At 38.0% G+C, this 15,459-nt stretch overlaps 1 protein-coding gene across 1 annotated transcript in view; it reads left to right on the top strand.

Moving 5' to 3' along the window:
• Window positions 1-15,459, top strand: part of adarb2 (adenosine deaminase RNA specific B2 (inactive)) — an 833,327-nt gene that overhangs the window by 485,143 nt on the left and 332,725 nt on the right. Inside the window, exon 2 of the mRNA XM_051929335.1 lies at window positions 11,736-11,822. Within this exon, the coding sequence (XP_051785295.1) occupies window positions 11,736-11,822 (87 nt within the window). The remainder of the gene's footprint in view (window positions 1-11,735; window positions 11,823-15,459) is intronic.

Genomic DNA, 15,459 nt, shown 5'->3' with positions numbered 1-15,459 from the left:
AAAAGCCATCAATATAAATTCTTCCCAATACAAATTATTACTTTTTTTTTATTAATTTTTAAAGTTTGTCCTGTTTCACTACTGTGCAGGCAGAGCCACAGGTGACAGCTAGTTTTGAAGAAAATAGTCAAAGGGGATAGTCAATGGGAGTCTACTTTATACTGCATAGTTGCAAAGTAAAATTTACAGCAGCAGTTTTTAATACTAATTGCTAAAATTGCTAATATTTAGCAGTTTTATAACAAATTGTTCAAACTGGTAATATTTTGCAGTTTTCATACTATTTGCTCAAATTGGAAATGTTTAATGGCTTTGAATACTAATTGCTTAAATTACTTTACTTAAGTGCTAACATAGCAGAAGCTCTCTATACAGTAGTATTTGCTTTCTTTTCAACTCTTGAACCATTACTCTGTTAGGTCAGACCCCTGTTTCAGTGCGTAATTGAATGAATATGTGTTGGACAGAAACCACTACAGTACTCTACTATGGTGTACATTATGTTTTGACTATTTTTATGAAAGCCCCTACATACTTTAGGGTAAGAATGGGAGATTTTATCAAGTGCAAGCCAAAATGCTTCATAGCCCAGTGTAAAACCTCATAAACAGAGCGAAAATGAATAACATACAGTAAAAACATTATTTTCACATGTTCCAATTTGATCCAAAATCCTGATGTAATAATGCCTTTTCAGCTGCAGCACCGTTACCATGGAAACACATGTTGCTGCCCACAGGCTCTGTGGTGAAAAGCTAAATGATATATTAAACATTTTAAGTAATTCATGCAACATGCCACATTTTGCAATGATCGGGGTGTTTATTTATATACTAATATATGCCATGAGAGAGTTATCTCTACTTCTAAAGTACTGCAACCAACAGGGAGCCAGACGCTGTCAACATGAATGAAGAAAATGCTTATTTATTTGTCACACAATACATACACAAGAAAAAGGCAGGGTAATGGGAAAAGACAACTTGGACAAAAGCAAATAAATTACAAGATCCCACTGTGGCTGTACTTAATGCAGTGACTTGTTATCTGCATCTAAGATAATTAAAGCTAAGCTGTTTACTCAGTAAAAGGTCACCATCACAAACTGAGAGAAATGCCATCATTCATTGTCTGGTTATCACGTGTTGATTCACCTACAAGTATAGTATGTAGATGCGGTTATATGTCAGATGTATACTACCTGTATATGTTCATGTAAGTTTGTGAAGGGGCACAACTACCATCCTAACTCCAACCAATGACTGTTAAAGTCAAGATTGTTGTCAAGAGTTATTTTTGTTATCCACAACAAATAAAGGAGGGATGATCATTGCTATCATATAAAGCAGAAAACAAGCAAATTGTAACTTCTTTATTCTACTATGGCTATTAGAAGTTCTGGTCTCTGAATATTTGGTTCAGTGCCTGAAGCACCACAGTACGTGCCTACTTACCTTCCAATTCTGTCCTCTTTTCTCTGTCTCCATCTTCTAGCCATGCCACCTCCATCTCAGTTAATTCCTTAACTCAAGTCTAACTACTTACTGGACATTCAATGGCCTAATGACAAGGGGTGGCATCTAAACCACAACCAGGGATTAGTTCTGCGTAGTAGAAGGACCATCTGAAAGGCAGAGGATTGTGCAACCAGTACTAACAATGCCAGTCCCAGGCAACCTTGAATTTCTGCATCCAAATCCCCAATTACTGTGAATAACCCAGCACTCTTAGTAGTTCCCATGTTGTCCAAAATCTATATTACGCACTGAGTGCCCTTATATCTACAACAGGAAACTGTTTCCGTCACCTTTCTGTCTAGTGGAATTCTCCTGACTTACTGTAATCGACTGCTTCTTATGCCCTATTCCTCACAAAATATATAGTCTCAGGGAATCTTTCCAGCTACACTCAGCACTCTGGTGGCTGTTCATTAACGTTGGTAATTATAGGGACCCTCCACTGTATTATTTAAGTACTGTATATACAGTAGAATGCTAATGTCTGTCAGTCTGTCACACCATTACTTGCGAACTGATAGGGCTATAAATTTAATCTTGATCCTAATTGAAAGTTTATGCCCTGATATGTCGTGATAATCCAAAAAAACTTAGGTAGCACAACTATGTGGGCAGAAAAAAATTATTGTAATTAAAGCACGGTCACTGCACTACTTGATAATTACCCAGTGCACAGTACATACATGTTCAGAATTAATCTCTTCTTTCTCTTATTGCCTAGTATGCTTACTGGCATATATGGTAGCAGCAAATGTCATCCACTGCCATCTGTCTTGGGCTAGCTTTCCTGTGATTACCCAGATGTGGTTTAGGATCCTCAGCTCTGTTTCAGCACTTTTGGGTCATTTGCTTCTAGGTTTTCCTCACTTGTGTTTTCCATCAGGGGTCAACTGAAGTGCAGGATTGGTGATGATACTGTCACTTCTGATGACATATCCAAATCAGTTCCACCTCTTCCTCATCAGAATATTATCCATATCATCAATATCTTGTTGGCAACATACCAGCATCTCATTGTTTGGAATAGTTCTGAGCCAGAAGATGAACAAGATTCTTCTCAAACTCCCGGTGTAGAAATGGCATTCTATCATTGTCCACAAATCTGACTCGTACAAGAGATTTGTCAGGACGAAGCTCTAGTAAAACTTCAGCTTGGTGTAGGTATTGTACTGTGACTATCAGATGTTGTTGAGTGATCTAAACAAGTTTTTTGCCTTTATCAGCCTGTTTTGATTGTCACATCCAGCTCCACCAGATAGGTGAAATTGGATCTCTCTACCTAGCATAATTTTTGCTGGTTTATCCCTTGTTGGGGGTCATGACTTTAGTCTTGGTTTTCAGTCAAACTTGTTGTGCAAAGGTACACAGGCAATCAGTCTTCTACTGCATATGCCAATGGGTTTGTAATTGTAAGGCCAGATCATCCGCAAAGTCCAGAGAATTAAAGTCCATCTGATGTCTCTTGATGCATATTCAGTTGTGTGTGACATTACCTAATCGATGGCAAGTACATCACACAGCCCTGCCTAACTCCAGTCTTTGCTTCAAAGTTGAGAGCGCTATTTCACGCATTGCAGGTAACATTCACGTAAAAGATCTTCATTAGTACCAAAGACTGTCTCGGAGGATGCTATCAAACGCTTCTGAAAGTCAATAAAAATTATGCACCTGCCTTTGACACTCTGCGTACTGCTAAATGATATTGTGTAATGCAGATATCTAGTCCACACATCCTCTTCCTTTGCAGAACCCAGCTTGTTCTTTCCTTATCTGCTTAGAAACTGCATCCAAAATCTGCTGAGTGATGATCTTTGCAAGAACCTTCCTTGGAACTGATAAAAGAACTGTTCTGACCTGCACGCTCCCTTCTCTTTCTTTGTTGTGAGTAACTTTCCTTGCTTGGCCATTATTGTGATGTCCATTGCCATGGTACCTTTCTGATAAAGGGTTCCCTGTCCACGTTTTCCAACTGCCTCCCCTGTGTGGCTTGTGAAATCATAAATATATGTTCTTTTCTATTTTTTTATTTTTTTATTTTATTAATTTTATTGTAATCATTCCAACAAATAGATCAATTTTTACAAAACATAGGATTGAAAACAAATCAACCTCCATCCCTAAGAAAGAGAGCATGGCCAACGGAATAAAACTTAAAGCTAGTAAAAATAAGTAAATTGATGAGTTTAATAGGCGGATAAAGATAAATGGAGAAGAAAAAGAAATGGGAAGAGAATCTGCTTCCTCAATGCTTTCAGAGCTTATTCTAAAATATTATTGATTAGATCCTGCCAGGTTTTGAAAAAGTTCTGTACAGATCCTCTAAGTGAGAATTAGATTTTTTTCCAATTTCAAATAATATAAAACATCAGTTACCAACTGACTTAAAAGAGGAGAGTTAGGATTCTTCCAGTTTAGCAAAATAAGTCTGTGTGCCAAAAGTGTAGTGAATGCAATCACAGTTTGTTTGTCCTTCTCCACGTTAAGCCCATCTGGAAGAACACCAAACACAGCTGTTAATGGGTTAGGAGGGATTGTGACACCAAGGCTGTCTGAAAGGCACTTAAAAATTTTTGTCCAGAATGATGTTAATTTGGTGCAGGTCCAAAAAACATGTGACCCAGTGAGGCTGGAACTTGATTGCAGCGTTCGCAGGTTGGATCTTGCCCTGGAAACATTTTGGACATTTTTAAGTGAGACAGATGTGCTTGATATATCATTTTGAGGTGAATAATTGTATGCTTTGTACATATGGAGCTCGAGTGAATTCTTTGCATTGCTACTTTCCACTCCTTTTCTGATATGTTGAGCGAGAGATCTTTTTCCCATTATCCTCTTGGATCTTTGAAAGGGAGGGACTATAAAATAATTTTATATATTGCAGAAATGCTGTCTGAGTCCTCGAAACTGAGCAATATTTTTTCCAGCATAGAGGAAGGTGGGAGATGGGGAAAATCGGGCAGGTTCTGTTTAACAAAGTTTCTAATTTGAAGATAGTGAAAGAAATGCGTTGCTGGAAAATTTAATTTGGAATGTAATTGTTCGTAGGATGCAAAGATGTTGTCTATATAAAGATCTCTAAGCAATTTAATCCCAAATGTTTTCCAGATATTAAAAACTGCATATGTTTGCGAGGGTTGAAAAAGGTGGTTCTCATGCAGAGGTGCCACAGATAAAAGATTCTCCATCTTAAAATGCTTTCTACATTGGTTCCATATTCTGAGTGAGTGAAGCACAATTGGGTTATTAGTATATTGGCAAATTTGTAATTTCTTACCATTCTTATAACTTTCTGCTGTAATTCCCTATACTGTAGCTGTTATCTTTCCTCTACTCAATCTGACATGGTCTCTGTAAGGTGCTTCTTAATTTTCCTTCTGTTTTCAACGGCTTTTCGTTTTTATGATAATATCCATTCTTTCTTTTTTCTGTGTTTGTAACCTAAACAGACACCACCCCACTGATCTTACAAGATTACACTTCTTATTATTCTCTGTATTACAAAAGTCTGTGGTTTCCATCAGGGCATGAAAACTGTTGTTCAGCATTTTTCACTTTATGATATTGTAATTTCTCAACGTTAAATCATATGGAACGTTCTGCCTTGCATCTTGTATTCATCAACTTCATCTTCAAAAAAGCTGTCACAAGGTGATCACTCCCATCATCTCCTCCTCTTACAACTGTCATGCCTTGTAGGGGACATTTCTATGTACTATTGATCATCAAGAGGTCAATTTGGTTATAGTCTCTGCTGTTGGGTGAGCTCCAAGTCAGTTTATGTACATATATCATTGTGTGGGAAGAGTATCCTAGTGATTACGAAGTTATAGGATGTGCACGGTTCCACCAATCTTTCCCCCATTCTTGTTCATGGCATCATATCCATGCTTTCACATGACTCTCTTCATATGGAAGTTGCCACTTCTTACCTTGGCATTTAGATCTCGTTACAATCAATACATCATAGAGTGGTACTGTTCTTAATTCTGCTTGCAGCTGATCATAAAAAGTTTTTTTTGCTGTATTTTCACTATCATTTTTTGGCAAATAACACTTTAACAATGTCTGGTTGGCATCTTTTCCATTCATTCTGTCAGTGACTAACCTGCTGTTAACAGGCTGCCATACCATCATTTATTTCTCTATACCTTTTGTCAAGATGATAGCTTCTCCTACACAGTGTTGATCATCTTCCCTTCTGGAGTAGAGATTGCGTTTCTCCAGTGTCTGTTCTCATTCTTCCTGATCCAGTCCATCTGCTCTCACTAAATCCCAGGATGTGTAGTTTATAATTCCTAATTTATACTGTAACCTGCAGCAGTTTGCTTATTTCATACATGGTTCTCACATTCCATAAACCATTTCTAGTCTTGCATTTTGTGTTGTAGCTTTCACCTATGCTGATCATACGAGTACCTTTAGATAACTCCAGAAGTCCATTACAGAAACATGTGGTTGTTTACATTTGTTGCTGTTTCCATAACCCCCAAACTGGAGGACCATGAATCACTTTTTCTCTGGTCTTTACCCTTCAACCTGTAGGGCTTGCATGAATCTGCCTGGAATTATGTTACCGCCAGTATAGCTCTAGGGATCCCACGCATGCTATTGGATGATGAAAAGGTGACAACCCATCCTGGAAGTCAAAATTCATAATCAAGTGTAAGTTCTTACGTTTGTAAAGAACAGGCAGACAGTTTACTGTTGTTTATATCTAGCCTTTTGTAGAATTTATTTTAGGATGATAGGTCCATGTATGGCGTGGAAATGCATGGCAGCCCAGAAGTGCGAGGCTACCTCATGAAGCTCAAAGAGCTGGCAAGGCAGCCCCAAGTTAACGAGTCGGAAGAAGAAACAAGTAAGAGGCTATAGCATGAAGCTGAAAGAAAGCGACTGTGTCGCCAAAGTGAAACCACTGAGGAAAGACAAACGAGAAAGAACCTCGTTTGCTGCTAATAGACAAGGAGGGCGAGCAAAATGAAACCTCCATATATATATATATATATATATATATATATATATATATATATATATATATATATATATATATAATGGTTGAAAATAGTTTACTGTCAAATAATGCAAAGAGTACGCGACATGTGTTTCGCCCTAATTCTGGGCTCATCAGGCGTACACACTCACTGTACCCATTCCCCGAGAGGAATTATTTGACATTATTTATATCACGCGACTGAAAGAGGGCACCGTGGTAGATGTTAGCCGACTTGCTGACCAAACACAAGCGTTACTTGGTAGGTAACCACCCATACAATCAGATTGTGATTCAGACTACGAATGCCATGAATATATATATATATATATATATATATATATATATATATATATATATATATATATATATATATATATGTACTGTATATATACTGTATATGTATTGTAGTAGATTTAATGAATAAAATTCATTAAATGAGAGGAGTGCAGTACAAAAGTAAGACTGTAACAACAGCCTTTCTAGGCTGAAATAATTTTCTTTTTTTGGTCAGTAAGCTAACGCAGGTGTTTTACAATGTAACATCCACTGCAAAAGCAAAACACTATATTTCCATAATTGTTTTTTTTTGTGGAAATTAAAGCTAAGAGCTTGGTAAATTTAAATGCAATGGCCGAAAAACATTTGCCAGTGGGAAAGTCTTTGCACTACCTCATAAAATACTGAAAGTCTTATAGGTAAGAACCTGGTTTTGCCTAGCATGATTGTGAATGACATTCCCCAAGTATAACAGTCCTTATGGTTATAGAAGTATAATTTAAATATGTTATTACGTTTAACATTTCTTTTATTGCGAGAGGTATGAATAAATGGCATCTCTCTTATGTATGTGCATCTATTTTACCAAAATTTGATAATCTCATATAAGATCAAGTAACAGATGTTAAGTCACCATGTTTGACAGTTAGAAATGTTGAAGATTGAAAGCAGAGAGTATATAGACAATTCGCTTAAGGCCACACCTCATTTAAGTTAAAGGGAAATAGATTGGGTTGAGTGCTATTTAAATTTTTCTTTATTGCTCTTGCTTTAAAAAAGCTGAACTAAGGTCATTAAGCAGCAGGAGGCCCTCATCATGGAGCACGTTTGTCAGAAACAGTGAGTTTTATGAGTATTGTAGGCATGTCCTTTACCCTGTTTTGATACCTCCATGACACTTTAAGCCCCTTGTTAGAATATTGAATGTTGTACAAATACAAAGCAGTGGGCCTCCATGTTTCAAAAAAATATATTATTTGTGTTTGGCTGAGTATGTGATCAGAACCTAAGTAGACCGTCTAACAAAAATATGCACACAACCTGGGCGGCATGGAGTCTAAAGACAAGAAAATAATTGATTGGTAACACTAAACTGTCAGGAACAATAAAGTGTGTTTATGTGTGTGAGTGTGCCATGAAATATATAGCTTCCTACCCAACTTGATTCTACATTGCACCATTGCACTGCTAGTGCAGACTTCACTTCCCCAGAGCAATATATTTATAGAAACCAAATTTAGAAAATAAATTAACTGTTGATGAGAACCACATGTAACAACCTGAATGCTAGACTGACCTCAATGAGTTAAACAGAAAATATCACATATAACAGCCTCACCTATTACATTGTACCAGTAACGGTGCACTGCATGATATCGTGCAGTTAATAAGCTTGACTTATAGTTTTCATCCTCTTTCTCTGTACGTTTACCATTCGTTTGCTCAAAGGTTGATGCGCTTACTGCTTCCTGAGCAGCTCTTCTTTTCTCCACCCTAGCGGCCCGCTTCTTCTCTTCTTCTGTTGGCATCTTTTCACATTAAAACTGATTAAGTCAGTTTTTGTGTTGCAGTTACTTAGTACATTTTCTTTAATTTTTCAGTTAAGCTGGCATTTAAGTCTTCAATCTGCCTCAAGAATGATTTAAGATATGAAGAGGTAGAGGAAGTGACGGTGAAAGTGGTAGGGATGAGAACGGCACCTGTATGCATGTGCTGCATGGCCGCCCTGCTGGCCGCTGCCGAAAGTTGATTCTACAATAAAATAAAATAAAAATGAAAAGAGAAATATAAATCATCACCCTGAAAGCGGAGAGTAGATGTCGTGTAGTACTGTATATGTGTACCAAATTTCAGGTCAATAGGTTAAATGGTTTGCGAGCGACAGGTGATTTCAAATCCTGGACAGACAAACAGACAGCCGCGGTAGCGTATTATATATTAAGATTTCTTTGATGTTTGTCTTTGGGTGATTAGAACATTTGAAAGATTTAGACAACAACAGGCCATTCAGCCTAACAAAGTCCTGTCCAATTAATTCCTTCAATTCCTAGTCGAGTTTTGAAGGCCCCTAAAGTCCTATTGCCTACCACACTATTTGTCAACTTATTCCACGTGTCTGTGGATCTCTGAATGAAGTAAATCTTCCTAATATTTGTGCAAATTTTTAATAATAATGTGATTTAGATTTTGGTAAGATGCTTGTTCTGTAAGTTCCTGTTTTCCAGTGTTAAACATTTGCATTTAGTGTTTTTAAAGAAATATGAATTAAGATTGAAAATGTTTAATTCATCTATATTATAAAAAAAGTATCTCTTGTAAAATTACACATTTTATTTTGCTGCCTGTGCATCTTAGTACTGTACTTCAGACCCAGCACCGATAGACCTCCACTCACCTCCTGATCTAGCTATCATCTGAAACGACTTTGAATGTTCTTGTGATGTCCATGTGGATTTTTTTTCAATATATTGTCACTTACTGGTTTGGTGCTACATTTCAGAAATGCTCCGAGTTTAATTCTGCATTAAGTTGCAGGACCCGGCTTAAATGTTGCAGTACTGGATGTGTTTTTGTGCTGATGGTGGTCTTGATATGAGATGCGGGACTAAAAAAGGCCAAGTCTTTAAAAAAGTTTTTAAATTGATTTGATGCACAAATGATAGACGTACCCTGAATTATTATTCTTAAACTACACTTTGCTGGTTAGGTCATTTATGTAAACACAGTAATTAATGTAGATTGGAGGGGATGCTCCTGCTACACATTATGTTGAATTTAAAGACATTAAACAACAAAAGGAGAATTAGAAAATGCACAGGAATTAGGTTTTTTACAGTGCACCAGCAGAAAAAAATCTATATATATAATTCACTAAGCCGGAAGACAAGTAGCCACCCATGGAAAGCACGCCGGAAGGGGCGTGGATTCACTAAGCCGCCGACAAGTAAGACACCCATGGCGCACGCAGGAAGGAGCCACGCCCACCAACTCTAAGACCATTGGATACGACGACAACTCGCAGAGCCACGCCCACCAACTCGGACGCGACGCCTCGGAAAACATGCCGTCATTTCTATTTGTCTGTGCCACAGTCCACATGCAGCTCTGAGCCACGTTGACTTTTCATTAGTCAACCTCAGTGGAACCTTGGTTCACACAGAGGCAGCACCAGAGAGAAACAGAGGCACACACAGGCAGCGCGAGAAAGAGAGCCGCGCACACACAGGCAGTGCGACAGAGAGAGCCGCGCAATCCTTTAAAACTGAGGTTAAAACACAATGAAGGAAGCAGTCTTTAAAAACCAATAAGCCCTGTGCCTCTGTTTCATTAGCATCTCACCTGCTTCACCGCCCTGCAACAGTCGAGACGCTTTCTCAGCAGCTGACCTTCTCTGTGCCTGACTCCACTACTGTCAGTCGCCTGATTAAAAATGGTGAACTCCTGCAATGTTACTATCTTGGTTGGCTTTTACATAAAGTTTGGATTTGTTCAAATGTTCCTTTTTTTCCCCCTGTGCTTAAAACTCATTAAAAAAAAAAAGTGTTTATACAACTGCTGCAATGTTAGAGAGAGAGAGAGAGGGCTCGCCTGCTTCTGAGAGACAGAGGGGGACGGAGCTCGCGTGCTGCTGAGAGAGAGCCTGCGCGTGCATCTGAGCAAAGACAATTTCCTGTTAGATTTGCCTTTGCAATGACAATTAATAAGGCAGAGGGCCAAACTTTCAAAAAGATGTGAATGTATCTGCCAAAACCAGTTTTCAGTCACGGACAGTTGTATGTTGCTCTCTGCAGAGTTCCATCTTTTCATTCATTTACTGGTATGCCTGCAGGAACACGTGCAGCGAGCGAGAGAGTGCGAGCGACACACACGCATACAGGTGCGCGAGAGAGAGAGCGCTGGACGCATAAGAATAATAATACTGTACTTCATTACATTGATATACCGGTGTTTTCAGTATTCAAAGCACTATCCACACAGGGAGAAACCGGGAAGCGAACCCAAAATCTTCCACAGTCTCCTTACTGCAAAACAGCAGCACTACCATTGCACTACAAGGCAGTTAAAGAATGCACCGGCCTCGATTTTGTTTTCACTTCTGTTTACAGCGATCGGATCGTAGCGTGCATTGTTGCAATGTTACTTTTCTTGGTGGCTTATTACATTACGGATGTTTCACATGTTAATTTTTTTCCCTGTGCTTAAAAGACATTAAAAAAGTGTTTCTCAACTGTGACTCCGGAACAGCTCAGTACGCAAGCTATATTAAGCGTCACCAACGAAGACTCGCTACACCTTAATGAACAAGTGCTGAAACTTATCCCTACTGACGAAGTAACTTTCACCAGCGTGACCTCCATCGTCACAGACGATCTCGCTTTCAGTCACGGACAATTGTATGTTGCTTTCTCCAGAGGTCCATCTTTTCATTCACTCACAGTGGTATCCACAAATCCACCCCATTTGGACAACTGTGTCGTTCAGCAAGTGTTCACCCATCAATAAATAATTATGCAGCGAATGTTACACCACGGGTTGGCTAGAAATATATATATCATTATGACTTTACTGTTTCTCTCCTGATGAATATACAACAAATATGTATATGTGCAAACACTGTGTTGTCATTATGTGTACACATAGGAAGTGTGGCACAGGGAACTCTAAATCACAATGGCTGCTGGTCGAATTTCCACCTCCAACTCGCTATGTGATCCCAAGTGAGTCATTTGATCTTCTTGAGCTCCAGTTGCAAAAAGTGTAATTGTATCTTAATATTTGAAGTGGCCTTGAATAAAAGCAGGGATCAAATGTACATTATAATGACTTATAAACAGTAGTGTTGTTGCACTCAAATTTAATACACCATTTTCTCTAATATGCTATTCAATATCAATTGGTCATTTTTTTATTGGCAATAACAGATCTATTTCTTTATTTTTGTTTTTCAGAAAAATTGAACATGCTTTCTGCTTTCATTGGTCCTTTTAAATACTTGAATCCAGTGACTACTAGCACTGAGGATGAAGACAATTTAAGTAAGTTTTTGATATTTATATATATTGACATTACATACAGTATTTTGTTCTCAATATTATGAACAGGGGAAATAGACAGGGGCTGAATTGGATCAGGACATGAAGCAAAGTTATTTTTGGAGTAAAAACAGGCAAAGGTCAATAGCCAAAAAAAAAAGAGTGTCAACCACCAAAGCCCAAAACCAGTTCTAGAAATCAGTAGAAAATCAAGTTTGAAGTCATAACTGAAACAAACAAAAAAGATATCCCTAACTAAACACATCAACAGACATTCAAAGTGTTGTTTTTAATATCCATACAATGGTGACATATTGATGTCACAGGCCAGGTGAATGTGACCGACAATGGGCTTTACTACAGTAAGCAACATGACCACAAAATTATGAAAACGTAAAATGTGAAATACTGCAAAAAATAAATTAAAAAGATGCAAATAAGTTCAAATTGGGGTTACAACACTAAATACCATTAACTTGATGTAAGTTAAAAAATTGAAAACATGTCATCCACACTTCATCACACTTCATACTTTGTATGCAAACTGTGCCACATTCACTAAGTAAAATAGTTTTTAAATATGGTTAGAACAATTTGCAGAAAGTCACATGAAGTTATATTTTTACATTTGCGTGATCATTATACAAGCTGAGGTCCAAAGCTACAAAATGAACACAGAAGAAGTAAAAAAATTTCACACTTTGGAATCATAAACCCAGAGGGCAATCAATCAATCAATTTTATTTAAGGTGCAAATTCACCATGCAACACAGTCCCAATACTCTATACCAGTGATTCCCAATCGGGGGTTTGCGTGCTTTATAAAAGGGGTTTGCGAAAAAAATATTGTAATGGTGGCATTTTAAATCCCAAACGTAAAAAAATATAATGAAATATTAAATGTAGGCAAATATATTTGCAGTACTATTAATAATACAACAATAAAAATTGGTCAACAAATCAATTAAATGTCAAATTCATGAATATTACCTCAGTAACTTACGCATTGCGACGGAAGATTCCGTAAAATTGCCGATTCGTAACAGGTAACAATCTGTAATGCGATGAGACACTACGCTGCTGGTGATGCGTGTACATTATCGTATGATCCGGAAATTCCAATTCAGCGAACCGAGAACCCCGAAAGAACGAGAATAACATCTGCTGATATAAAAACGCTGCGATCAGACAAGGGAGAGTAGAGTCGAATTGAATCATACGATGCGCTTAAGAACCATGAGTGATTTTAATAAGATAAATTGGTAGTGCATAGTGTGTGTAAATAAATTACGATAAAGACTATTTACTTAAACGTGCGCACGTCGAACGTGAAAGTGAATAATTATTACTCCGTAATTTTATTATGGATTGATGGTTTTTAAATGGGTAGTTTTATCAAGTTGACAAAAAGCTGGACAAGCAATCAATTGCTTATTCTTTTACTTCAGTCCCTGATTTGGCACCAACACAGGGTGACAATACTGAAAGTTGTAGTGAGCTACCGTCTCTCCAGACTGGAGAAAAAGGTTGAGAATCGCTGCTCTATACAAATAAGAAGAATACACGGTACGTAATAAGTGAAAAACAGAAATTAAAATAAATAGCAACATCAGTGTTGAAGGAATAACGCAAACATTCTTTGAATTCAATGTGAAAGGAGAAATCAAACTAGTCTGAGTGGATTTTAATGGTGAAATGTTTTTTAAGTGTCTTTGGTGGCAAGGAAAATGTCGCAACTATGCCAGACTGATTATTCTGGCTAAAAATGTGACCTGAGCTGAGAGGAAGAAGTACTAAGCACCGCACTGCTGTGCCTCCCTGAGATAAAATGAATAGAATTAAATATCAGAACAGTAAAATATCTTGCAGTCCGGAAGCGTGAATTCACTAAGGCTTGCTCACACAGATTGCATGCAGGTACTCAAATCTCTAAAACTGAGAGTACAGTTTGCCTTTTTTTACCCCTGACACTTTTGCTTGTTCACTGTGGCTGCTACCAAATAAGCACAACACTACACTAAAGCACGTGGATTCTTTACTCCTTCCTGTTTGCATCAACAGCACAGTACTATGGTTATTCTTATTAAAGGGGTGGGCTCAACTTTACAAACAGGTTACGTACAAGTTCATACAAAAAAACTTTATCTTTATGACATGAATACACCGACACATTTCCAGTTTCCTTCTGAATGACTGTTTTGTGTTTAAATGTATTCACAAGTTTTTCTGCTAAGTTTTAGCCTTCAGCTAGAATTGGCGTTTTATACTTTGGGGGGAGCTGTCTCATTCAGCATTGGCTTCCACAGCTCTGTGATGTCATTCTGGCCTTATGGCATTCACAAACCATCATGGGATGCTGGGAAAAAAAAGTTAGTCTAAGTTGGCCGCACATTGAATTCCCCGAAAAACATTTCACAAACAAGATCACCAGCAGATAATTTACTGCAAAAATGCTCTGGAGAATTTTGCCAATCAACACTAATTCTCACCCTTTTCACATGTGTTTTCTGTGGCTACTCCAGTTTCCTTATGTAAATGAAGATTTTTCCATGTTCATTTCTGTTATCAGGCCCTTTATGCTTGGGGTTCAGTGTGTGCAAAACTATGCCCAGTCATGGAATTGTATCCTATATTGCAAAATTGTTTTTTAATTGACGCTACCTAAATAGACTTCAACTCTATATGAGTAAAGTTGTAGGATTTGTGCAAGCTGTACATCATAAACAACTGGCTGTTGAAATTTAAAATGCAGTGACTACAATCAGTGACTATTCATTTTTATAAGTTATACTACTGCATATCATGTCAAGTCATTTTTATTAAATAGCACATTTAAAACTACAACAGTTGACCAAAGTGCTGTACTATTTCTAGAAATAGACCAATACATACTGTATATAAAATAAAATAAACAGGATAAATCAAACAACAGGGTGGCATGGTGGCGCAGTGGTAGCGCTGCAGCCTCGCAGTTAGGAGACCTTTGGTTCGCTTCCTGGGTCCTCCCTGCATGGAGTTTGCCGCCCAGTGTCTGCGTGGGTTTCCTCCCACAGTCCAAAGACATGCAGTGTTAGGTGCATTGGCGATTATAAATTGTCCTTAGTGTGTGTTTGGTGCGTGTGTGTGTGTGTGCCCTGTGGTGGGCTGGCACCCTGCCCGGGGTTTGTTTCCTGCCTTGCACCCTGTGTTGGCTAAGATTGGCTCCAGCAGACCCCCGTGACCCTGTAGTTTAGATTATAGCGGGTTGGATAATGGATGGATGGATGGATGAAATCAAACAACAAATACTTTCATCCAAGTATAAAAAGTCAAGGACAAAAACTGGATTTAAAAGTGCCCAAAGTTGGTGCAGACCTAATACAAAGGAATAGACTATTCCAAAGCACAGTCACCTCTGAGCATAAGACTAGACCTCAACGTGACGAGCAACATGGCAGAAGACGTAAGTGATCGTAAGGAAGTATAAGAGGTCAGAAAGTTCAGAAGGGGCTAAACCAGGGGTCTGCAACCTTCACTATCAAAAGAGCCATTTTGCCCCCTCTTCCTCCAAAGAAAAATAGTCTGGAGCCGCAAAACATAACACAGCTTATAAACTTTTAAAAGTTTTAATCTTTTTTTAGATTTTACATGTTACAACCAC

Source organism: Erpetoichthys calabaricus, chromosome 6 (assembly GCF_900747795.2).
Source record: "Erpetoichthys calabaricus chromosome 6, fErpCal1.3, whole genome shotgun sequence".
Taxonomy (NCBI): domain Eukaryota; kingdom Metazoa; phylum Chordata; class Cladistia; order Polypteriformes; family Polypteridae; genus Erpetoichthys; species Erpetoichthys calabaricus.
Note: the sequence above shows the minus strand (reverse complement) of the source record. Positions and strands in the feature narration are given on the sequence as shown.